This window comes from Salmo salar, chromosome ssa06, assembly GCF_905237065.1.
Source record: "Salmo salar chromosome ssa06, Ssal_v3.1, whole genome shotgun sequence".
Lineage (NCBI taxonomy): Eukaryota > Metazoa > Chordata > Actinopteri > Salmoniformes > Salmonidae > Salmo > Salmo salar.
In genome coordinates, this window is record NC_059447.1 from 22,711,500 (window position 1) to 22,735,459 (window position 23,960).

The window sequence follows — 23,960 nt, forward strand, 5'->3', positions numbered from 1 at the left end:
TTCTCTCTCGCTCACTTTTCTCTCTCTCACCCTCTTTCTTTCTTTCTTTCTTTCTTTCTTTCTTTCTTTCTTTCTTTCTTTCTTTCTCACTCTCCCTCTTTACCTTCCTTCTCCTTCTCTCTCCGTCCTCAGGTTATCCGTGATGTCCTGCTCCTAGGACACAGACAAGCCTTTGCCTGGGTGGATGAGTGGATTGGTGAGGTTGCGTCGCGTCTTGTCTCTGTCCCAGTTAGTTGACATGTACGCTCAAATGTGAGCTAGCTTGTTTATACTGTGTGTTTATATATATTATTATTATCATTACATTTTTTAAATATATACACTGCTCAAAAAAATAAAGGGAACACTTAAACAACACATCCTAGATCTGAATGAAAGAAATAATCTTATTAAATACTTTTTTCTTTACATAGTTGAATGTGCTGACAACAAAATCACACAAAAATAATCAATGGAAATCCAATTTATCAACCCATGGAGGTCTGGATTTGGAGTCACACTCAAAATTAAAGTGGAAAACCACACTACAGGCTGATCCAACTTTGATGTAATGTCCTTAAAACAAGTCAAAATGAGGCTCAGTAGTGTGTGTGGCCTCCACGTGCCTGTATGACCTCCCTACAACGCCTGGGCATGCTCCTGATGAGGTGGTGGATGGTCTCCTGAGGGATCTCCTCCCAGACCTGGACTAAAGCATCCGCCAACTCCTGGACAGTCTGTGGTGCAACGTGGCGTTGGAGGATGGAGCGAGACATGATGTCCCAGATGTGCTCAATTGGATTCAGGTCTGGGGAATGGGCGGGCCAGTCCATAGCATCAATGCCTTCCTCTTGCCGGAACTGCTGACACACTCCAGCCACATGAGGTCTAGCATTGTCTTGCATTAGGAGGAACCCAGGGCCAACCGCACCAGCATATGGTCTCACAAGGGGTCTGAGGATCTCATCTCTGTACCTAATGGCAGTCAGGCTACCTCAGGCGAGCACATGGAGGGCTGTGCAGCCCCCCAAAGAAATGCCACCCCACACCATGACTGACCCACCGCAAAACCGGTCATGCTGGAGGATGTTGCAGGCAGCAGAACGTTCTCCACGGCGTCTCCAGACTCTGTCACGTTTGGCAAATGCCAAACGTCCTGCACGGTGTTGGGCTGTAAGCACAACCCCCACCTGTGGACGTCAGGCCCTCATACCACCCTTATGGAGTCTGTTTCTGACCGTTTGAGCAGACACATGCACATTTGTGGCCTGCTGGAGGTCATTTTGCAGGGCTCTGGCAGTGCTCCTCCTTGCACAAAGGCGGAGGTAGCGGTCCTGCTGCTGGGTTGTTGCCCTCCTACGGCCTCCTCCACGTCTCCTGGTGTACTGGCCTGTCTCCTGGTAGCGCCTCCATGCTCTGGACACTACGCTGACAGACACAGCAAACCTTCTTGCCACAGCTCGCATTGATGTGCCATCCTGGATGAGCTGCACTACCTGAGCCACTTGTGTGGGTTGTAGACTCCGTCTCATGCTACCACTAGAGTGAAAGCACCGCCAGCATTCAAAAGTGACCAAAACATCAGCCAGGAAGCATAGGAACTGAGAAGTGGTCTGTGGTCTCCACCTGCAGAACCACTCCTTTATTGGGGGTGTCTTGCTTATTGCCTATAATTTCCACCTGTTGTCTATTCCATTTGCACAACAGCATGAGAAATTTATTGTCAATCAGTGTTGCTTCCTAAGTGGACAGTTTGATTTCACAGAAGTGTGATTGACTTGGAGTTACATTGTGTTGTTTAAGTGTTCCCTTTATTTTTTTGAGCAGTATATTTCATAGTATTTGTATTTTATTGAGTAAGGAGATGGAGAGGGAGGGAGATGCAGACTAGTGCTGGGGCCAGGATTCTTACCCACTCTGAGGGGTGACGTGTATATGCTGCAGCGGCCCAGTTACCTGCTAGACCAGCCTCTGGCGCATAGCTACTATCTACTTCTATGTGACCATGATCTTCACTCTGCCTAATGTAGGACCTAGGCCACAGCACCAAGCACTGCTACTATCTACTATCTGTATATTTGAGTTTGTGTTCATTTGTCTGTTTCCTGAAAGCGATCTCAAAATATCAGTAACTCATCTATTCAAGCATTGATTTGTGTTAATAACCATTATTTTGTATGATGTTTTTAGTCTGAGAATTTCTTGTCTAAGCATGTCTTCAGTGTTTCAGTGATTTGCTTCACTGTTTCAACATGAGCAAAAGGTTTATAAAATGGATCTGTGTGGCCAGGATGGTCAAACACAAGGTACACTGCAACAAGACTTGAGTTCAATACTACAGTGTTTAAAATACCTTAAGCGTTTGCTTTAGCCTGTCTGGAGGGCCAGAAGGGCAGGGTTTGTATTTCCAATACTTTTTTATTGGTTCCAATGCAACAGGCAAGCTCAATCAACCCCAGCTTCACTATTTCAAATCATTTCTAACAGTATTGGAATGCAGATCTGACTGAAACTACACTTCTCACCCTGTTGTTACATTTGTTAACGGCCTTTTTTTAGGAAAAAAGACAATTCATAGGCCAGACCACTCTTTCATACATTTTGAATTATGTACTTAACTTTGTAAGTGTTTTTGAAAAGCTGACGCATTAGGATTGTCATGGAGAAGGAACATAAATATTTTTAATAATAACAATAATGATTCAATGTATTTATAAACGTTATTTTTAATCCCAGACCCCAGTCCCCGCAGGAGGCCTTTTGCCTTTTGGTAGGCCGTCAATGTAAATAATAATTTGTTCTAAACTGGCTTGCCTAGTTAAATAAAGGTTCAATTAAAAAAAAAATGATAAAGCTCATTTCTCACAACCAATACGCTTTCTCGCTGACCTTCATCAGAGAAGCTCCCACTTGAGATGTATCCACTGCAAGAGAATTATTCAGAGAGTCTACACACAGGTACAGAGAGCACTTGACTCAGTACTGTATCGGTCATAGGATGAGAGAAGGTGAGAGCATGCCGAGTGTCAGTAGCTATTTTATTTGGGGCTTACAGAGCCTGGCTTTAAAGATAGAGGAACATTTAAGACCACACGAGCCTGCTCTTTATCCCTATTCACATACAACATGAGCCAGTATAAAGTACATAATTAGCACAGTAGATACACTATAGCCTTAGCTCAATCTAGATTGCATTGTTCCCCTTCCTCCAAGAGCTGTGGGAGATTCAGTGAAAGTGGCTGTATCACTGGAGGCCACTGAGGGGAGGACGGCTCATAATAATGGCTGGAACGGAGTGAATGGAATGACATCAAACACATTTGATACAATACCACCAATTCTACTCCAGTCATTACCACGAGCCTGTCCTCCCCAATTATGGTGGCACCAACCTCCTGTGGGCTGTATATCATCTGGGTCATATTAATTTAGCACCAAACGGAAGAAAATCAACTAAATCAGAGGGACTACCTGTGCAATAAGAAAAACAAGTTTTTATTTTCTGTTGCAAAACGTTTTCAAACGTTGTGTGCCCTAAATCAACATGACCCTGCTGTACAGCAGTGGTCCTTCCCTCCATCCTTGCATTGTGGTCTTCCACAGCCTACATTACTAAGGCTTGTCTAATAATATTCCTGACCACTATATCAAACCACCCTGTGTCCACCCACTAATGCATCCACTTCACATTAAAGGCCCAGTGCAGTCAAAAATGTGATTTTCTGTGTTTTATATTTATTTCCACACTACACACTACACTACAAAAAAAAATCCAAAAAGGAAACATGTTTTCGTCAGTTATCCCCATAGGAGAACCCTTTTTGGTTCCAGGTACAACCTGTTTTGGTTCTAGATATAACCCTTTTTGTTTATATGTAGAACCCTCTGTAGAAAGGATTCTACTTGGAACCAAAAGAGTTTTACCTGCAACCAAAACGTGTTCATCAAAGGGTTCTCCTATGCGGACAGCCGAAGAACCCTGTCAGGTTTTAGATAGCAACTGTTTTTCTAAGAGTGTATGAGGTTGGAATAATACTGTTAAATTGTGAACATTATGATAATGCCCTTTTAGTGTAAGAGCTATCTAAAATGTCAGCCTGTTTTGATGGGATGGAGTTTTGACCTGCCTGGTTACATCACCAGGTGGTAAATTAGTTCATAGACTGATAAGAAAGAGAGTTCCAAACCTCTCTGCCAATACAGCTAGTTTTCAGTTCTCCCAACTCAGACCAATCCCAGACAGTCCTAGAAAAATTCTTGCTTGAGAAATTGTTCTTTGCTAAGATACATTTTTGATTCTATTTTACCATTTTAATTTAAATCAATCACAGTAAGGTACTTAATTGTTACCCCAAAATTATTTGATATTGAGATAAAAATGGCTGCATTGGACCTTAACATATATCCATACCTGCCCATTACTTACTCTATATCACCAAGGGGCTGGTTTCCCAGAGCCAGGTGAAGTCTTTGATTTAAATCATTCTCAATTGAAAGTGCATTTTATTCCAGGACTATACTTAATTCACTATAGAAACTGGCTCTCAGGGGAAGGAAACAGTTTAGGGAACAGAAAAACCTTGTTTGAACGGGTTTATAACTTTATCATGCTGGTCAGAAAATTGGAGCAGAACAAATAAAATGTGGTTCTGTTCGGAAACAAAACAACTGTTTGTTGGTTTTTACTCTCATTGCACAGTCACCTCCCTGTAACACGGCTCTGGAAGGGAAAGGCAGCATAGTAACATGGTAAAATGTAGAATCAGACAATACTGGGCAGTTTCACCTGAATTTAATGTTGTTCTGGCTACTTTGACCATGTTATCACTGCTTTTTGGCCCATCAAGCGTTTGTCACTAATTTAACTACCCGCAGACTACGCCAACTTCCCCAGCTCTTTATGGTTGTGACCACCTGACCTCTTGCCGACCCTTCCCACTAGACCTTGCTCCTCCTGCACCAAGTGCCCTAGCTAGCTAACAGGTGGTGCGGTGGTGGTCTGGAACGTCTCCACAGATATAACTTGGGATGATGTGCAGGGGTACGGGAAACACATGCATGAGAAAACCAACATTAGAGTTGGCCATGTCCAACAACCACAGCATACCACAGCATAAACTCACCTGCCACCCACCGCCATCACTGGACGTGGTAGAGCGCCTTGAGACAGCCAGCCGTATGTCTTCACTCTTCCTTCACCGTTTCTCTGTCTGCTGGTGACTCATCTCCCTCTTCCTCTCTGACTCATTTCATGTCATCCATTCAAACACACTCAAACGTTCATGCATTGTCATTGACTGCATCAAAATGTATGCTTTGTTTGTCCTACCGGAACAGCACAGAACACGTGCACGGACCCAAACACACACACATACACATGCACACAAGTACACGCACACACACACACACAAGTGAGCAAGTCACTATTAGCATTTCACTGTTAGTCTACACATGTTGTTTACAAAGTATGTGACAAATTTGATTTGATTTGATACACTCACACACGTACACAGATACACACACACACACACACACACACACACACACACACACACACACACACACACACACACACACACACACACAGACACTTGTGAGCAAGGATGATGACTGTCTCCTTTGGAACACACACAACTGATTATGAATTCAGATTTGTGTTCAGAGTAGGGAACATCTTTTCATGTATTGCTTGTATTCATCTCCAAGAGCCTTTGAAATGTAAGCTATTTTAAATCCAACAGGTGAAGTCAGATACGTATTTACTGTATAATGTAATTGTGTTATTACACTACAATGCTAAGACATACAGTAGATGTCATGGGGTTATAATATATCCCTCTCTCTCCCCTCCTGAAGAAATGACCATGGACGAGGTGAGAGAGTACGAGCGGGCCACCCAGGAGGCCACCAACCGTAAGATCGGCCCCTTCCCCCCATCCATCTCCATCACCGAGACCCCCTGGCCTCGGTGGCCCGCAACGGGCCCTCCAGCGCCCCCTCCACCCCCCTCTCCACGGAGCCTCCAGAGTACCTCTCCGTGCCCAAGGACCGGCCCAGGAAGAAGTCGGCCCCAGAGACCTTGACCCTCCCCGACCCCAATCGCAGGGACTCAGGCTTCAGGCTGGCTAGCATCTTCTCCTGGGGCTCAACCCCTAGCCCCCAGCCTGAATAAGAGGGGGACCCATAGGTGTGCTATACACCTATCTACATTCAGGGGGTGGCTATGTACATCCATTTTGTCCCCTAGACAACGTATGTAAAAGGGAGTGTTGTTCACAGACCTCCTGTAACTTGGTGGTGTGGTAACCGCCTCTCCACAGACAGTTGCTGGTATCACCCTGAAGCCAACCACTGTCACCAACTAACTGTGTCTTGGTCTGCTTTTGCAGAGAGATAGTCAGAGAAAGCTCATGTGGAGGTCAATTATAGTCTGATTTAATTTAGTTCACATTCCTCTGAATACTTTGTGCTTCTCTTCAGCGTCTCAGTCCTCTTTCATCTCAGTTGATACTGTATCTCAGGGTTTGTTACCTAGATACACAGAGATCTGATGAGTAGACTCTTCAGTCAACACACTCAATCTTTCTGCATATGGATATAAATGTGTGGGATGATCAAACTCATTTCCTCCTTCTTTCTCCTTGCAGTCAAGCCCTCTTATTGGTTGGCAATTGACGCCATGTAATTTCAGATGGAATTGTGTGTTGGTTGTTATTCATGGTTTGTTGTAGGTCGCTGTGAACAGTTAGAGTAAAACGGTGGATTTCAGGAGAGTGTTATTTTATCCTGTGTTTTGTTTTGTAAATATGTATATTAAAGAGTCATCTATTGTAAAAATGCTGAATTCATTGATGTCTTTCAGTGCTATGGAATTGCTGTAATCTGTGTATTGGAGAGAGAAAAGAGGTCTGTGTAGAGCTCTAAAGTGGAGGCGTTCTCTTTCTAAATCTGAATTCTGTTGCTATAGTTTTGTTGGCCATGGTGTCCTTTAAAAGACATATATAAAAATGCATGGTTTGAATATCCAGCCTCTGCTTTTCTTTTAAACTGGGGAGAAAATGTACCTTTGAAATGGCTGTCTTCTATACAGTCTGGTGCTTTTCCTTTGTTTGTTACAGACTACGACAGGACAAAACATGTCTGATCAATGTTGTGATTTGGCTTGTAGGGATGATTTAAGTCATGAATTTGCAATCATGTTGTTGTGTTTTATATCAAATCAATAAATTAAATATTGCTCAAACAGCTGGTGTCATTCATATAAACGAAATGACAATAAATGGGGGAATTGTGATATCTGTAGTTAATCAGTTTTTGTTGAGTTTATTCAACTGAAATTACAAATGGGTTAGGTTAGTAGGGTCTGGCCTATTAGTCTGCAACTTGTCACTTGCAGTCGTCACTGGATGCTTATTGTACGTTGGGATAGGGTCCTTGCTATAGCTTTTTTACAACCAAACCTACATTGTTTATGTAAATAGCATGTTGTGGAAGGGTCCAGACACTTTTTTGTGTGATTTCACTTGATTTTGAGAAACTTACCCCCAACCAATTTCCTCATCCTCGTTGTGCAGTATGGGGGCTCTGAAAACAACATGAACAAAGGCGCCAAAAACACTTTTAGAAATGCAAAAGCTCTAAGTATAGTGATGCAAGTCTTTGCATGTTGTACACATTAAATTGTGTTATTTCTAACTTCCGCAACGTTATATTCCATTTTGTTGAGACTCGAGTGATACCTCTCCATCCGTTCTACATGTAACTGTCAAAATAAAAGAAACACGAGTAAATGAGGAATACAAAGTATATTGAAAGCAGGTGCTACCACACAGGAAGTTCCAGACACTTGTAGATCAGGCGACTCGTGATGGCCCAAATGCCCTATTAAGACACTTTATGTTGGTGTTTCTTTTATTTCATCAGTTACCTGTAGCAGCAGGCTACACAGAGAATGGAACAGCTGGATTGGGGAAGCAGCTCGAGTCGCAATAAATGGAATATAAAGTCCGGAATGACACAATTTCATGCTATACTGACAGCGTTTATGTTTCTAAAAGGATGTATTTGGGTGTTTTTGGAGCATTTGTTCATGTTTTTTCAGTGCCACCGTACTGCAAAACAAGCATGGGTGGTATGAGAGCTTCAAGTTCCTTGGCGTCCACATCACCAACAAACTAACATGGTCCAAGCACTCCAAGACAGTCGTGAAAGGGCACAACAAAACCTATTCCCCCTCAGGAGACTGAAAAGATTTGCCATGGGTCCTCAGATCCTCAAAAGGTTCTACAGCTGCACCATCGAGAGCATCCTGACTGGTTGCATCACTGCCTGGTATGGCAACTGCTCGGCCTCCGACCGCAAGGCACTACAGAGGGTATTGCAAACGGCCCAGTACATTACCGGGGCCAAGCTTCCTGCCATCCAGGACCTCTATACCAGGCGGTGTCAGAGGAAGGCCCTAAAAATTGTCAAAGACTCCAGCCACGTAAGTCATAGACTGTTCTCTCTGCTACCGCACGGCAATCGGTACTGGAGTGCCAAGTCTAGGTCCAAGAGGCTTCTAAACAGCTTCTACCCCTAAGCCATAAGACTCCTGAACATCATATCAAATACTATCCAGACTATTTGCATTGCCCCCCCCCCCCCTTTTACACTGCTGCTACTCTCTGTTGTTATCATCTATAGATAGTCACTTTATAACTCTACCTACATGTACATATTACCTCAACTAACCGAAGCCCCTGCAAATTGACTCTGCCGGTACCCCCCTGTATATAGTCTCGCTATTGTTATTTTACTGCTGCTCTTTAATTACTTGCTACTTTTATTTCTTAGTCTTATCCATATATTTTTTAACTGCGTTGTTGGTTAGGGGCTCGTAAGTAAGCATTTCACTGTAAGGTCTACACCTGTTGTATTCGGCGCATGTGACTAATAACATTTGATGAAGTGTTAATGTCAAATGTACAGTGAAATGCCTTTCTTGCCAGGTCTAAACCCAACAATGCAGTAATCAACAAGAATGTAATACAAAAAATAACAAGGTAGAACAAAAACGCAAGAAATAAAAATAAGAAAGCAAGAAAGTAAGTAAGAATATTATATACAGGGTCAGTTCCAGTACCATATTTACAATGTGCAGGAATACTGGAGAGATAGAGGTAGATAAAGTATTGTATTGAAACAGGCAGGAAGCAGGTCTCGAACCATCAACCTTCTAGCCCGAAGTCCAGCGTGCTATCGACTGTGCACCAAAAGCATGCTCGAGTGGGAGAGTCGATATCCGCGCATATACAGTTGAAGTCAGAAGTTTACATACACCTTAGCCAAATACATTTAAACTCAGTTTTTCACAACTCCTGACATTTAATCCTAGTAAAAATTCCCTGTCTTGGGTCAGTTAGGATCACCACTTTATTGTAAGAATGTGAAATGTCAGAATAATAGTAGAGAGAAATATATATTTGAGCTTTTATTTCTTTCATCACATTAACATTGGGTAAAAATAATACATTAATTCAATTAGTATTTGGTAACATTGCCTTTAAATTGTTTAACTTGGGTCAAACGTTTCATGTAGTCTTCCACAAGCTTCCCACAATAAGTTAGGTGAATTTTGGCCCATTCCTCCTGACAGAGCTGGTGTAAATGAGTCAGGTTTCTAGGCCTCCTTGCCCACACATGCTTTTTCAGTTCTACCCACACATTTTCTATAGGATTGAGGTCAGGGCTTTGTGATGGCCACTCCAATGCCTTGACTTTGTTATCCTTAAGCCATTTTGCCACAACTTTGGAAGTATGCTTGGGGTCATTTTCCATTTGGAAGACCCATTTGCGACCAAGCTTTAACTTCCTGACTGATGTCTTGAGATGTTGCTTCAATATATCCACATAATTTTCCTGCCTCATGATGCCATCTATTTTGTGAAGTGCACCAGTCCCTCCTACAGCAAATTACCCCCACAACATGATGCTGCCACCCCCGTGCTTCATGGTTGGGATGGTGTTTTTCGACTTGCAAGTCTCCCCCTTTTTCCTCCAAACATAACAATGGTCATTATGGCCAAACAGTTCTATTTTTGTTTCATCAGACCAGAGGACATTTCTCCAAAAAGTACGATCTTTGTCCCCATGCGCAGTTGCAAACCGTAGTCTGGCTTTTTTTATGGCGGTTTTGGAGCAGTGGCTTCTTCCTTTCTCAGCTGCCTTTCAGGTTATGTCGATATAGGACTCGTTTTACTGTGTATATAGATACTTTTGTTCCTGTTTCCTCCAGCATCTTCACAAGGTCCTTTGCTGTTGTTCTGGGATTGATTTACACTTTTGGCACCAAAGTATGTTCATCTCTAGGAGACAGAACGCGTCTCCTTCCTGAGCGGTATGACGACTGCGTGGTCCCATGGTGTTTATACTTGCGTACTATTGTTTGTACAGATGAACGCGGTACCTTCAGGCGTTTGGAAATTGCTCCCAAGGATGAACCAGACTTGTGGTCAACATTTTCTTTTCTGAGGTCTTGGCTGATTTCTTTTGATTTTCCCATGATGTCAAGCAAAGAGGCACTGAGTTTGAAGGTAGGCCTTGAAATACATCCACAGGTACACCTCCAATTTACTCAAATGATGTCAATTAGCCTATCAGAAGCTTCTAAAGCCATGACATCATTTTCTGGAATTTTCCAAGCTGTTTAAAGGCACAGTCAACTTGGTGTATGTAAACTTCTGACCCACTGGAATTGTGATACAGTGAATTAATTATAAGTGAAATAATCTGTCTGTAAACAACTGTTGGAAAAATGACATGTCAAGCACAAAGTAAATGTCCTAACCGACTTGCCAAAACTATGGTTTGTTAACAAGAAATTTCTGGGGTGATTGAAAAACAAGTTTTAATGACTCCAACCTACGTGTATGTAAACTTCCAACTTCAACTGTAAACCCAGGGTCATTAGACAACTCCCTCCTTTCAATGAGCACATCCTCGTTTTAGCTTGCGACTCAATGTCTTACAGGAACGTGCTCACTGGCCACTGCCAGTGATACAGCCCAGGATCAAACCAGGGTCTGTGGTGACACCTCTAGCACTGTGATGCAGTGCCTTAGACCACTGAGCCACTCAGGAGCCCACGTATAGGGATAAGGTGACTAGGCATCAGGATATATGGTAAACAGATTAGCAGCAGCGTATATGATGATTGTAGGTTATGTGAGTGGGTGTGTGTGTTTAGTGTCAGTGTGCGTGAGTGTGTCGGCCCTGTGACTGTGCATAGAGACAGTGTAATATTATCTAATGAATGAATCACTGGTTGCGTTAGGTTTCTCAGAAACATTCAATTTACATCAAAAAAAGAGATTTGGTTGTAAAAAAAGCAAACTGCTCCCAAGGTTAGGGTTTATAGTAGGGACGTCCCAAGGATCCCTGAAAGCATTAACCGTTGGAGTTGAGGCTTTTATTTTGAAACGCTCACTGTAGAGTAACCGGAAGTACACTTTAATTGGAGCTTTGAACAATCGACGTCATCCAGCGGTACCAGCCTACTGCTGCTGTTCCAAAGCAAGCACAAGTCTCAACTTTTCTCAAAGCCGATAGATAACAAACCGGGTTGATTAAGGAAAGAGTGCGAGTCAACTGCACTTTTATACTTTCATTAAGGTTAATTGCAAGTGGAGCCATGTCATTTTGTTCCTTCTTCGGGGGTGAGGTCTTTAAAGACCACTTTAAAACTGGTAAGAGGCTCCTCAGCTAGCTAAGATAGCGTTGCAAGTTAGTCAGTTACAGTAGCTACAGTATCTTAGCTAACTTGTAAACATGAGATTAGTCAGTTAAAGTAACTTCTACATCTGCTTTGCCTGCTGTTTGGAGTTGTAGGCTGGGTTTCTGTATAAGCACTTTGTGATATCTGATGTAATAAGGGTTTTATAAATACATTTGATATGATTTGGGACGTCGTGGCACATAACTATAACGTCTGTGGTATCTTTTACAGTAACGTTAGCCCAACTGTGTCCTAAAATGGACTATGACCTAACTTATGCTCAATCAGTAGCTAACTAAAAGTAGCATGCTTTTGTAATCACTGATTACACAAGGCCCACGTTCAGTTGCCAAACGTTTTCGAACGTTGCAGATAGAAATACCATGAATAGAGCCGACGTGAGTCCTTATTCTACATGTCAGAGAGCCACGTTTGCTCTACATAGCTAACATGTTTCTATCTGAACGTTCCAAAACGTTGCATACTGCTGAACGCGCCCCTGGCTTTTACCAAACCGTGATGGAAGATTGAACCACCAGCCATTTGTTAAACTGTAGCAACTTATTCTACTGTGCCAAGAAAACAAATGTAAACCAAACGTTAGTAGTTGCAGTAACTATAAAGTATAATTGAAAGTAATAATTGTATTATGTATAAGTATACAATGTAGCGCCTATACAAGTATATTCAGATCTTAATGTGGCCACTTATGTCATCATTTCTCCTAAATGTAGGTTTTGACATGTCCTCCTGTTACATCACTCAAAGAGAATGTGTTGAACATGGATCCCTCCCATGTATAGATGACAAACCGGTTTGGTTAAGGAAATAATGCCAGTCAACTGCACTTTTCTCCTCTCATTGAGGATTATTCCTGGTGGATTAATGATGTTTTCACTGGTCAAATCATCCTGTAACTTCACTCAAAGAGAATGTGTTGAACATAGATCCTAGATCTACTTTTGGCTAATCTCACTAATCTTCTATCTCCCCAGGGTTATATGTGTGTGCCCAGTGTGGCCACCAGCTGTTCTCCAGCAGATCTAAGTACGAGCATTCCTCCCCCTGGCCTGCCTTCACTGAGACCGTCCTCCAGGACAGTGTGTCCAAGCACGAGGAGAGACCTGGGGCATTCAAGGTGAGATCCTCTCAGTTTGGGCCTGGAGTTGCATTGGACCAGAGTTGTGAAGTTTAGCTTAGGTACAGATCTAAGATCAGCTAAGCTTCCTCTTCCCCAATCGTAACCATTAGTGGGGGAAATGCAAAACTAACCCAAGATCATTGTCTATGGCACTGGTCACCAACCGATTGACTGGTCGATCTTCTAGGCATTCGTAGTCGATCACAACACTTCTGTAGAAAAGCCAATGATAAAGGCTTGGGCTCCTTTATTAAAAAAATGTATTCGACTTTGTGCTTTGGGCGGAAGGTGCACTTGATTCAGAAGCCCTGCGCGCCGGGTAGGCAAAGAGTTCCCATTTTAAATGACTTCATTTGTCTGAAGGGACAAACTCTGCTTACCCAGTGGACCAGGAGAGCTGTGGCTAAATCAAGTGCTCCTACTGTGCTAGCCAATCAGATGGCTCAAATCACTTGGTACAGCTTCCACGACCCCTCAGCAAAGTTTGATAGTAGCGCTAGCCATGACCAGAGAGAAACTGTCAGGGAATACCGCAGAGCTGCTGTTTTTATGGTTGACTTCATGTTGACGTTTTTATTCAGCACTGTCAACACTGTTTTTATTCAACACTTTTACAAAACATAAACACGCTTCTCCTTCATTCCACTCGCGCTGCAGCTGCAATGCGTTAGTAGCCAAGTGTGTTGCTAGGCCTGCGTTTTTATTATTAGCAGCTCATGTCTATTTTAATATCGATGAATATTTCACTTTCTCTGGTCATAAGAACAGCATGAGTTTGTGCATGAGGCAGAAATAATGTGGTGCGACTCGAGTTTCAGTGGGAGGACAGTGTCCCCTCTGGTCAGTGTCCCCTCTGGTCAGTCTCACTGGAGGAAAGTAGAGAGCAGGGACCGTGATAGGTGGATGCTCTGCTGCTCTCTCCTTTCCTCCGCTGAGACTGACCATCAGATGCAGGTACCATTAATTCGTCCAGTAAAATAAAAAAGCTAATTATTTCAATTAATGCTCAACAATGCCTCGCAACTGATCTATTTTGTTATCAAAGCTTGAGTTTTGAAATATAATATGGTCTGAGAAGAACAATATTGGCAGGCCAAGCATATAGCCAAATATGCTGTGATAATTTATTAGGTCTACTGCACAAAAACATAATTCCTACAGAACAATTTTTTATAAAGTTAAGTCATTTTTTTTTTTATAATCTGAGCGGTAAATTTCGGTTTGCTTTTTGACCGAGAAAGTGATCTTGACTCAGAAAAGATGGGTGACAACTTAACCCTCCTCCATAGGGGCATCCCTCTGTTGACTGTTCATTGCTAAGTAGTTGTCTGCTTCTGGTCAATGCACTGATGAGCCAATGTTCATTTCAACAGGATGTGTGTAGGATATTGCATTCGATTTCTGCATTTGTAAGCAGTGTTTCATTTTCAACCTGGGAAGGTCCTAACAATCATGTTTGATACGTTGATTGTGCATTGAACAAACATATAAACGCAACATGTAAAGTGTTGGTTTCATGAGCTGAAATAAAAAATCCCAGACATTTTCCATAGGCACAAAAAGCTTATTTCTGCAATTGGCATGCTGACTGCAGGAATGTTCACCAGAGCTGTTGCCAGATAATTTAATGTTAATTTCTCTACCATAAGCCGCCTCCAACATCATTTTAGAATATGTTGTACGTCCAACCGCCTCACAAGCGCAGACCATGTGTATGGTGTTGTGTGGTGGAACGGTTTGCCGATGTCAATGTTGTGAACAGAGTTTTATGAATGAAAACACTTTTTTTTCTTGATAAAAATTTGGCACATAGAATTGACTATACTGTTGTATGGAAAGATGGAATCTGATAGTTGTGTGTTTCAGGTCCGATGTGGGAAGTGTGGAAACGGACTGGGTCATGAGTTTGTGGGCGACGGGCCAAAGAAAGGACTCTCACGTTTCTGAATATTCAGCAGCTCACTGAAGTTCGTCCCTAAAGGTACGGGTTCACTGAAACTATGTAGTCACGGAATGTCAAGCCAATTTGATTAGATAATAGTCAAAACATGTCAATGTCTCTGGTTGATACCTAACCAATCTGACTGAGCACACGTTAACCACTGGATAGTTAGTTAATGTTACACTTAAAAACGTTGATGAATTAAAATGTTGTCCTGTCTCTCCACAGATAAGGTAGATGGACAGTAAGGTGAACAGCAGGGGTATGGAGTCACAGTGGTGGTAGAGCAGTAGGATTGTCTGGAGTCTCTGTCCTTCTGAAGGTGTGGAGGACAGTGGATGAAGTGTCCTGTGATAAAGCCCACTCTGGGACCTCCAGGACACTGATGGTCAATGTCTTCACTGGACAAGGACAGGGGAACTCCGACCAAATAGTCATCTACATTATGCAATAATACACAATCATAATATAACAATGATACACAATCATAACAATAATACACAATCATAACACAGACAAGTACAAGGAGTTACACAATTACACAAAGATATTCTGTCACTTAATCATTGTTTTATTTTTTATCTTAACATTGTCAGTGAAATGGGGGATCACTATTTAGCCTTCATAGTGTTGAATGTAACTTCAAGATGTCCTAATTTATATATAGTAGTGAAAGCAAACAAAAGTGTTTCAATCTACCAATGTATGTTAATCAGTTCTATCAATGATGTTATGAGCCTCTTAAAGATTTACAGTGATGTAAATAAAATCTCTATCGTCTTAACGGTCACAATGTGTAATACGCTAACAAAAAGAGAAATGAAACTGAGCAATAAAGGTATACTTTTATAGAAGATTACATTGTTTGTATTTTTATGGGCACAACATAAACTATTTTCATGGCACACTTGTTATTCAGCCATCTTTATGACAAACACATCAGTCATGGCAGTATTTTACTGTACTTACCTCATGAGATTAGCAGACCTGATAATGCTCAATCGTTAATATAAATACTTAATCAATACTCGGGTTATAATACTCAATGAGAGCTGTCTAGCTGTGGCACTGCTGAACAGAAGTAATGTTGTTTCACATCTTTCACAGTAAGTTTTTTTATTTATTTAATGCATTATACTCCCACCTTGTGGCAGACATGAGACCACGCATTACCCAATCAGGACGGGCTTGTCAGTTGGTCAGGCAGTGAATGTGGGCTAGACTCACACATGTCCAACCCTCCAAAAATGCTAACCTGATATTTGTGCATTTAACTTTATCACTTATCATTATTCCTGATTCATTAAGGACTATATGTAATCATGGTAGCATCCACATTAATGTAGAATTGTTTAGAAACATATTACATTCTTATTTACAATAAATATGACACAATACGTTATTTACCATTAATTTCTATTGGGCACAAAATAATCTGAAACGCATCCAAAACAAACAGCAAATGCATCCAACAAGTTAGTCACAAGCTTGATGTAATCATTGCTAACCTGAATGAGGGAGACTCATATCTCCCTCATTAACTTTAAGCATCAGCTGTCAGAGCAGTTTACAGATCACTGCACCTATACATAGCCCATCTGTAAATAGCCCATCCACCTACCTCATCCCAATATTGTTATTTTTTGTTGTTGTTGCTCCTTTGCACCCCAGTATCTCTACTTGCACATTCATCTTCTGCACATCTATCACTCCAGTGTTTAATTGCAAAATTGTAATTACTTCGCCACTACGGCCTATTTATTGCCTTACCTCACCTCCCTAATCTTACCTCATTTGCACACACTGTATATAGACTTTTCTATTGTGTTATTGACTGTACGTTTGTTTATTCCATGTGTAACTCTGTGTTGTTGTTTGTGTCTCACTGCTTTGCTTTATCTTGCCAGGTCGCAGTTGTAAATGAGAACTTGTTCTCAACTGGCCTACCTGGTTAAATAAAGGTGAAATAAAATAATAGAAAACATTGTGTGCTAGGAATATAGGACCAATTACTAAACTTCTGACTATAATACACATATAAGTGAATTTGTCCCAATACTTCTGGTCTCATAAAATGGGGGGAGTATCTACAAAAACTGCTATAATTTCTAAATGGTTCACCGAATATGGATGGAAATACCCTCAAAGCCATTGAATCACTTCAAATCCAAAGTGCTGGAGTACAGAGCCAAAACAACAACACATGTCACTGTCCCAATACATGTAGACCTCACTGTATGTTCAGAATGGAGATATGAGCTCTTCTCCAACATTTCCAAGACTGAGCATTCCTCAACATGGCCTGCCTTCTCAGACCATCCACCAGGACAGTGTGTCCAAATCCCCTGAGAATTGGGGACCAGTGAAGGTGTGTTGTGTGTGCAGTCAGAGAGGGACTGATTCACCCTTACGTCCTATAGGAGACCTAACGTGTGTAGGGGTTGTTTGTGACTTCGTGTGATTGTTGGCAATAGAGGTTTTAGTTTCCACCAACTAATTTTACAACAGAAGGTATTTAACATGTTTTTATGTGTCCCCTTTTAACAAGGATACAGAACTTGAAAACAGAGGGAATCCTTTCTGGATGTAGTTTGTTTCAGGTCTGTTGTGTGGAAATGAACTGGGTCATGAGTTCTTGTATGACGGAGCAAGAGAGGGACTCCTGCTCCTGAATATTCAGCAGCTCACTCACATTCATCCCTGAAGGTGGGAATTCAGTGTGTTTGACCTCTGTGAGCAGAAAGAGTTATCCTGTGTAGAATATAACTAATTTGAAAAACAACAACACAAAGACACTAATGGAGGATTAAGGATGGTCTTTTTGTATTCTCCTCTGATATAGAGTACTACAGAATATACTCTTACTCTGACCCTGCTCTCCAGCTCCCCTCTCCAATGTTAAGGTAGATATATATATATATATATATATATATATATATATATATATATATATATATATATATATATATATATATATATACAGTAAGGTGAACAGCAGGGGTATGAAGTCACAGTGGTGGTAGAGCAGTAGGATTGTCTGGAGTCTCTGTGCTGCTGAAGGTGTGGAGGACAGTGCATGAATTGTCCTGGGATAATAGCCTAAAAAGTAGTTAGATTGGCTTTTATAACACATAAGCCAATAGCCATCTATTAGACATTAAATACAGTGCTACTGCTTTTTATTAAATACAAGTCATCACGTATGACAATGAAACACTAAATTAATGAATAATAATTGCCAAATAATCCTCTGTTAAAGTTCAATTCAGGGACTGTCTGCGTATTTTAATTGTTTTATCAATGTTTATTCACTTCTGAATCTGTCTCTTCAGCCAGCGAGTGGGTCTTAGTTTATGATCCGTAGTAAAGAGTGACTTTGGTGTTGAATTACATTACATAGCCACTTCCACTGGAGACTGGAAAGTCCCGCCTATTTCATTCGCTGAAAGGCAGACAGATACTCAAACGAAGCACAACACTGGAAATCTATCTGCATCCACATAAACTAGTCCTGGCATCGTTCTATGACAAACACAGAAGGTTTTATATTGAATTCAATAGAAGAAAACAGAGACAGAGAGAGAGAAACAGCCAGTTCCTTAATGTATCCATTGGCTGTATTATACAGGCCAAACATTAAGGAACTGACAATCTCTCTATCTCCTCTCTCTCTCTGTTTTCTTCTATTCAATTATAGGTAGCCTAATATTTAATCCCTTAGCTAAGTGGGGGAACACTACAAATATGTAGTTAGGCTGTTATAAGGTATTATATAAGCCAATTGTCATCTATAAGGCATTTATTGAGTGATTTTCTTCTTTGTCAAATATAAATGTTTATTTATTCACAACTAGGATCTGATGGGTAACACTTTATTTGAAGGGTCCATAATAAACCATCAGGTGAATGGGCAAGACAAAATATTGAAGTGCCTTTGAACGGGATATGGTAGTAGGTGCCAGGGGGGTGCGTTTTTCACGCTCCACAGTTTACGGGATGTATCAAGAATGGTCCACCACCCATAGGACATCCAGCCAACTTGACACAACTGTGGGAAGCATTGGAGCTTTCAACACCTTGCAGAGAGCATGCCCCGATAAAATTGACGCTGTTCTGAGGGCAAAAGGGGGGGTCAGCTTTTCTGTGATGTTTTCTGTGTTATAGGTGGCAGAGATGTGTCATTCAGTATATTGGACTTTTCTGTGATGTTTTCTGTGTTATAGGTGGCAGAGATGTGTCATTCAGTATACTGGACTTTTCTGAGATGTTTTCTGTGTTATAGGTGGCAGAGATGTGTCATTCAGTATATTGGACTTTTCTGTGATGTTTTCTGTGTTATAGGTGGCAGAGATGTGTCATTCAGTATATTGGACTTTTCTGTGATGTTTTCTGTGTTATAGGTGGCAGAGATGTGTCATTCAGTATATTGGACTTTTCTGTGATGTTCCCCAGCTCTGTGTTCTGTCTAATTCCTCCCCCTCCTGTTGACAAGGAGCTGCTGGCGTGGTGTAATCTCAGACTCTCTTGCTAACGGCTGGTCCTCCCTGTTTACCTGACCGGAGAATACGCTCACGGGTGGGTCACACTCGATAAGTCCTGCGTATCGGGATTCAACCAGTTTTCTCTGGTCAAAGGCAGGGGTTCAGCACTTTATCTGGGCAAAGGACTAATGCTCAACAGGCTAGACTCCCAGTGCTCCTTTAAGTGTGCCTTAAACACCAAGCCCCTTTTGGTTTCCTGCTTGAGCCCACAATAATGGTCTGGTAACGGACTACCTATGGTAGAGACCCTTAAGCTAAGGTTGTTATCAGTGTTCCCTTTTCTCCTGAACACTTTATTCAACCAATAGAGTAACTAGTTAGTGAAAACCAGTAAGACTTCATGTTTGGTTTCACAAGTGATATATTTTATTAGTTTTTTTCAATACAACTTGGTTCTTTCAGAAGAGGTTGTTTGCTTCTTAACTCTCTTTCACAAAACCTTTACAATGACTTTTAATAGTTCTATCTTACCCTATATCTTTCCTCATTACAACACTTCAAGGTGTCAACGCCCCAAATTCTGCACTCTTCTGGTAATTAAGCCCACGCCGTCCTCAAATAAAGTTATACAACACATCATTCCCTTCACATGTGATGCTGTTAAACAAAGTTAGATGACACATTTTCCCCTTCACACATAACGACGACCCGCGGTGATGTCTCCTCCAATGGCCACCTGCTGTTCTACAGCTCTATCAGCTCTGACCCAGGGATTGAGTTCAACAGGTTGCTTCCATATAAGGTGAACTTCCACACTCCGGCAGCAGAATATCTGTACTTTAAATGGGTCATGCTGTATTCCAGCTGCTCGAGGCTGGCTCTTCTTCTGCTGCTGATGATTTGTCTTCTTCTGATTCTTTGTTTTACGACCGGCAGAGTCCTGCTGGGGGACTGGAGGAGTCATTAGGTCACCAGGACTTGGGCCAATCATGACAACCCCTCCATGGAGTCATCCAATGGTTGTGAATCCTGTGACCTTGCCTCGTCCAAAAACATTCCTTCACCCCGACCTCCAATAGTCTCTTCATGTATACTAAAAATAAATAGAAACTCAACTTGCAACAATTTCAAAGTTTGTACTGACTTACAGTTCATATAAGGAAATCAGCCAATTTAAATAAATACATTAGCCCCTAATCTATGGATTTCACATGACTGGTCAAAGAAACCTTAAAAAAAGGTAGGAATTTATATTTTATGAATGTTTTAAAAAGGTTGGAATAAACCTTTACATTTACTTGGTTTCCTCTCGTAAAACCATGCTTACTACAAATTTAGACAGCTGGCCCTAGACTACTTTACCAATCGAGCTTTAGCTGACATGGGCTAATTGAGGGACTGCTGATGCACAACCAAATTTCGAAATTGCACCTTCTGTACCACAGACCACAGATGATGTATTAGGTGTTTGGCAATGTACCAGTAGTGATTCTTCACCAACAGTGTTTGCTTGAAGCACTTTACTGTGGCATTTCTAAATGAACTACTTCATAACTATACACCTTGGGCTGTTTGGGAGGGTGCACCATTCTAGAACATTTAGATAGAAAATGTGGAACAGGCATGGTTCTCAGTCATAAACAGTAGGGCATCATGTGAGCTACTCTATACATTGCATTTCTATATGGAACATCGCCCCTCCCCACTTAATAGACCCCTGTTCAAACCCTGACTATCCTACAAGTTCTCCCTTAAAGTACATACGTTCAGAATGTGGATATGAGCTCTTCTCCAGCAATTCCAAGTTTGAGCATTCCTCCCCATGGCCTGCCTTTTCCAACACAAACAAACAGGCCTATTTATAGACTTTGACTCATTGGTCATGTGCTGCACTACAGCACCACCACTGTTCTGAGCCATCTGGCAAACTTTTCTAACTGCATCAAGAGTATAAGAGCTCAGCTCAGAGAGGACATTTGCTGAGAACCCAGAGTTGGGCTACAAGACATTGTAGGCTACCAAGAGTTGAAATGGGTCTTCCAGCCTAGAGTAGGCAACACCTTTTCTGTGTTATAGTGTATGGTTTAGCAGATATGAAGGAAAAGACATTGTCCAGTTATGGCAGAATAGCAAAATGGCCACCATGATGATGATGTGTGACGTTGTACATGGCACCGTAGTTATCCACCGCCATCAAAACACACCTTTTCTGTTATCATGTTTTCTGTGTTCTAGTCATCTGCTGGCAGAGACAATCCTAGACGGACATGCTGCACTTATGCTGAGGAAGGCTTTTATCATGGGTCATCCTATATCTTCCCGGCAGCTCAGAGAAGACGCAGGTAAAAACATTGATTATTTTCCTGTTCCCTCATCGTACAGTAGATACTGTAGATCTTTAGCATCTCTTACAAAAGTAACAATTTCACTAAGTTTGTCTTCATCGCTGAGTTTGCCTGTATGTTGTATTAGGAGTATTTTACAAAAAAACGAAGATATGCATACAGTATATTTCTCACCAGTCCACCATTGATACATCTCAGAATATCATCATTTTGAATAATGGAGCATCAGAGCTAGACTAATAGAAAACGTGTTTAGTTCCCAGAATACTGTTATCAACACTTGCTTTCAGGCGACTTGAAGCTAAATGCCTTGAATGTGTGGGACAATTTGGGACTTTATCAAAAATGGACTAATGAAAAAGATTTTTTTTTACATAAAAATAAATAAAAATATATAATAGCTTTGTGAGTAAAATGCCACTTTAAAGTTCATATTTTCCCTATTTGAAACTATGTACCTGTTCTAGGATTGGCCGCACAATACACCGATGGTAACATTGACATGTCTGATGAAGGAACAAGGTGCTACTACAGAGATGGCTACATTGAGCTGGTCAAAGCATACCACAAGAAGGGGATAATCAACAAGAATCAAGTAAAAAAGATCATTTCATGGGTGGAAAGAGACATGCACCTGGACCGGGATACCCAAGAGTATGAGGAGATCCTTGATTACATTAAACGGCATTTTCATGTTTTCCGGTGGTAGAAATGACAAACAAACTCAGACAATACAGAGTAAATACAGATTGTGTACTCTAACAGGAGTTCCCAAGTTAAAAACGTTTCTATGATATGCAAATTATGGAATTCAATATTGTTGGATTCTAGCTTGAAATATACTTATTTATGTTACCATTCTAGAACTCATTGATTACTTTACATGTATAAGGAATACATATGTTGGGGTCAAGGAAGGGTAGATAGGGACTTTTGGAAAGTTACTGAGTGTAGAAAGTTCATATTCTGTTCCATCTTTCTGAGGAGGGAGGCGAAGGGCAATAGTTAGTCTCTGATAAGGCAGGCCAGCTGCGGAACTAGGGAGGAGCGAGGAATGTGAAACCTCTGGGAGGCAGGCCAGAGAGACCCACCACAACGACTCTCCTACTACAGTCCTATCTCACACATACACTTCCACGCATAAAGCAGGGCTATGACTACACCAGTGAGAGGAACCAATTAAGATCCTGCCTAGCAACAGAGATGTATTGGCTGTCTAGATGTGTAAGGACATGACCCCACATATTAGAAGGTTATAAATATATGTGCTTGTGTAATCATGCCTTGTCTTTGCAGCTGTATGATCCAGTGGGTGAGTAAACTTGGTTTGAGAATTTTGTAGTCGTCCGTTTGAGTTTTTACTCCGTTTGTTCAGAAACTAACAGTATAAATATCATAATGAGGAGTATAATTTATTGCTGATAATTGTTGCAAAGTTTTTTGGCCTACTGTATAGTTGGTGCCTGGTTGGTTATGTTCAGCAGTGTACTAGTAGTAGATCCTGTCTGCCTGTTGCATTGGTAAATGTACAGCCTATAGATTCTTCTCAAAATGTTTAGATTTCCTGATTCTCTGCATTTATTGTAACATTATGCAGTATCCACTAGCTCAATGTATGGAAAAACCTTTATTAAAAGATCAGCTGTTTTGGAAGCAGCAAACAGTGAGTGGACATTACTTTCTTATTTGTATTAGATCTTCTGTTTGTCCTGTGTAAAGTTTAGCTGTGTGTAAAACCCTCTACTTTCACAGATCCTTCGTCTACCTGAAGAGTGCAGTAGCAGGTTTTCACCTGTTGGTGGTGCTGTCCTCTTTGATAATACAACTCTGAGGCCCTGGTAGATAATTGTGATCAATGCTACCGTGTGTTTTGTCCATAATTCCATATAAATATGTTAACCATTTGGCAGATGAAATATAGCCCTCTTACATGAGAGGAAGTCTTCTTTTTTACTTATATTCTGTCAAGCAATAGCCACATATTTATGCAACTACTGTAGGAAACGTCTCAGCCTAGGAGTATAGGAGCATCACTAGAGGTGTGATTTCGTCTCCCACCAGTGGAATAGTTTTGTGCTTTCAAGTAGCTACAGTGCCTTCAGAAAGTATTCCTACCCCTTGACTTATTCTACATTTTGGTGTTTTACAACTTGAATTAAACATTTATTAAATCGTTTTTTTTTCTCTCTCACGCATTTACACACAATACCCCATAATGACAAAGTGAAAACGTGTTTTTAGACATTTTTGCTAATTTATTGAAAATTAAATAGAAATATCTCATTTACATAAGTATTTACACCCCTGAGTCAATACA

At 41.2% G+C, this 23,960-nt stretch overlaps 2 protein-coding genes and 1 long non-coding RNA gene across 4 annotated transcripts in view; all 3 read left to right on the forward strand.

The window, feature by feature from the left end:
• LOC106606702 (cytoplasmic phosphatidylinositol transfer protein 1) overlaps positions 1 to 7,273 on the forward strand; it is a 119,235-nt gene extending 111,962 nt beyond the window's left edge. The window contains 3 exon segments of the mRNA XM_014203058.2: positions 133 to 196; positions 5,836 to 5,937; positions 5,940 to 7,273. Of these exon segments, the coding sequence (XP_014058533.2) occupies positions 133 to 196; positions 5,836 to 5,937; positions 5,940 to 6,151 (378 nt within the window). The 3' untranslated portion in view covers positions 6,152 to 7,273.
• Positions 7,274 to 11,467: 4,194 nt separating this feature from the next.
• LOC106606701 (methionine-R-sulfoxide reductase B1-A) lies at positions 11,468 to 15,673 on the forward strand. The gene is made up of 4 exons (XM_014203057.2): positions 11,468 to 11,705; positions 12,730 to 12,872; positions 14,742 to 14,856; positions 15,046 to 15,673. The coding sequence occupies exons 1-4, from the start codon at positions 11,651 to 11,653 to the stop codon at positions 15,063 to 15,065; spliced, it is 333 nt and encodes a 110-aa protein (XP_014058532.1). The 5' UTR covers positions 11,468 to 11,650; the 3' UTR covers positions 15,066 to 15,673.
• Positions 15,674 to 21,199: 5,526 nt separating this feature from the next.
• On the forward strand, positions 21,200 to 23,310 carry LOC106606704 (uncharacterized). 2 transcript variants are annotated; one of them, XR_001329113.2, is made up of 3 exons: positions 21,200 to 21,347; positions 21,534 to 21,640; positions 22,111 to 23,310. It is a non-coding gene; the product is annotated as an uncharacterized lncRNA (long non-coding RNA). The 2 variants fall into 2 exon arrangements; XR_006770175.1 differs by having other exon boundaries at positions 21,247 to 21,640.
• The last annotated feature ends 650 nt before the right edge of the window (positions 23,311 to 23,960 follow it).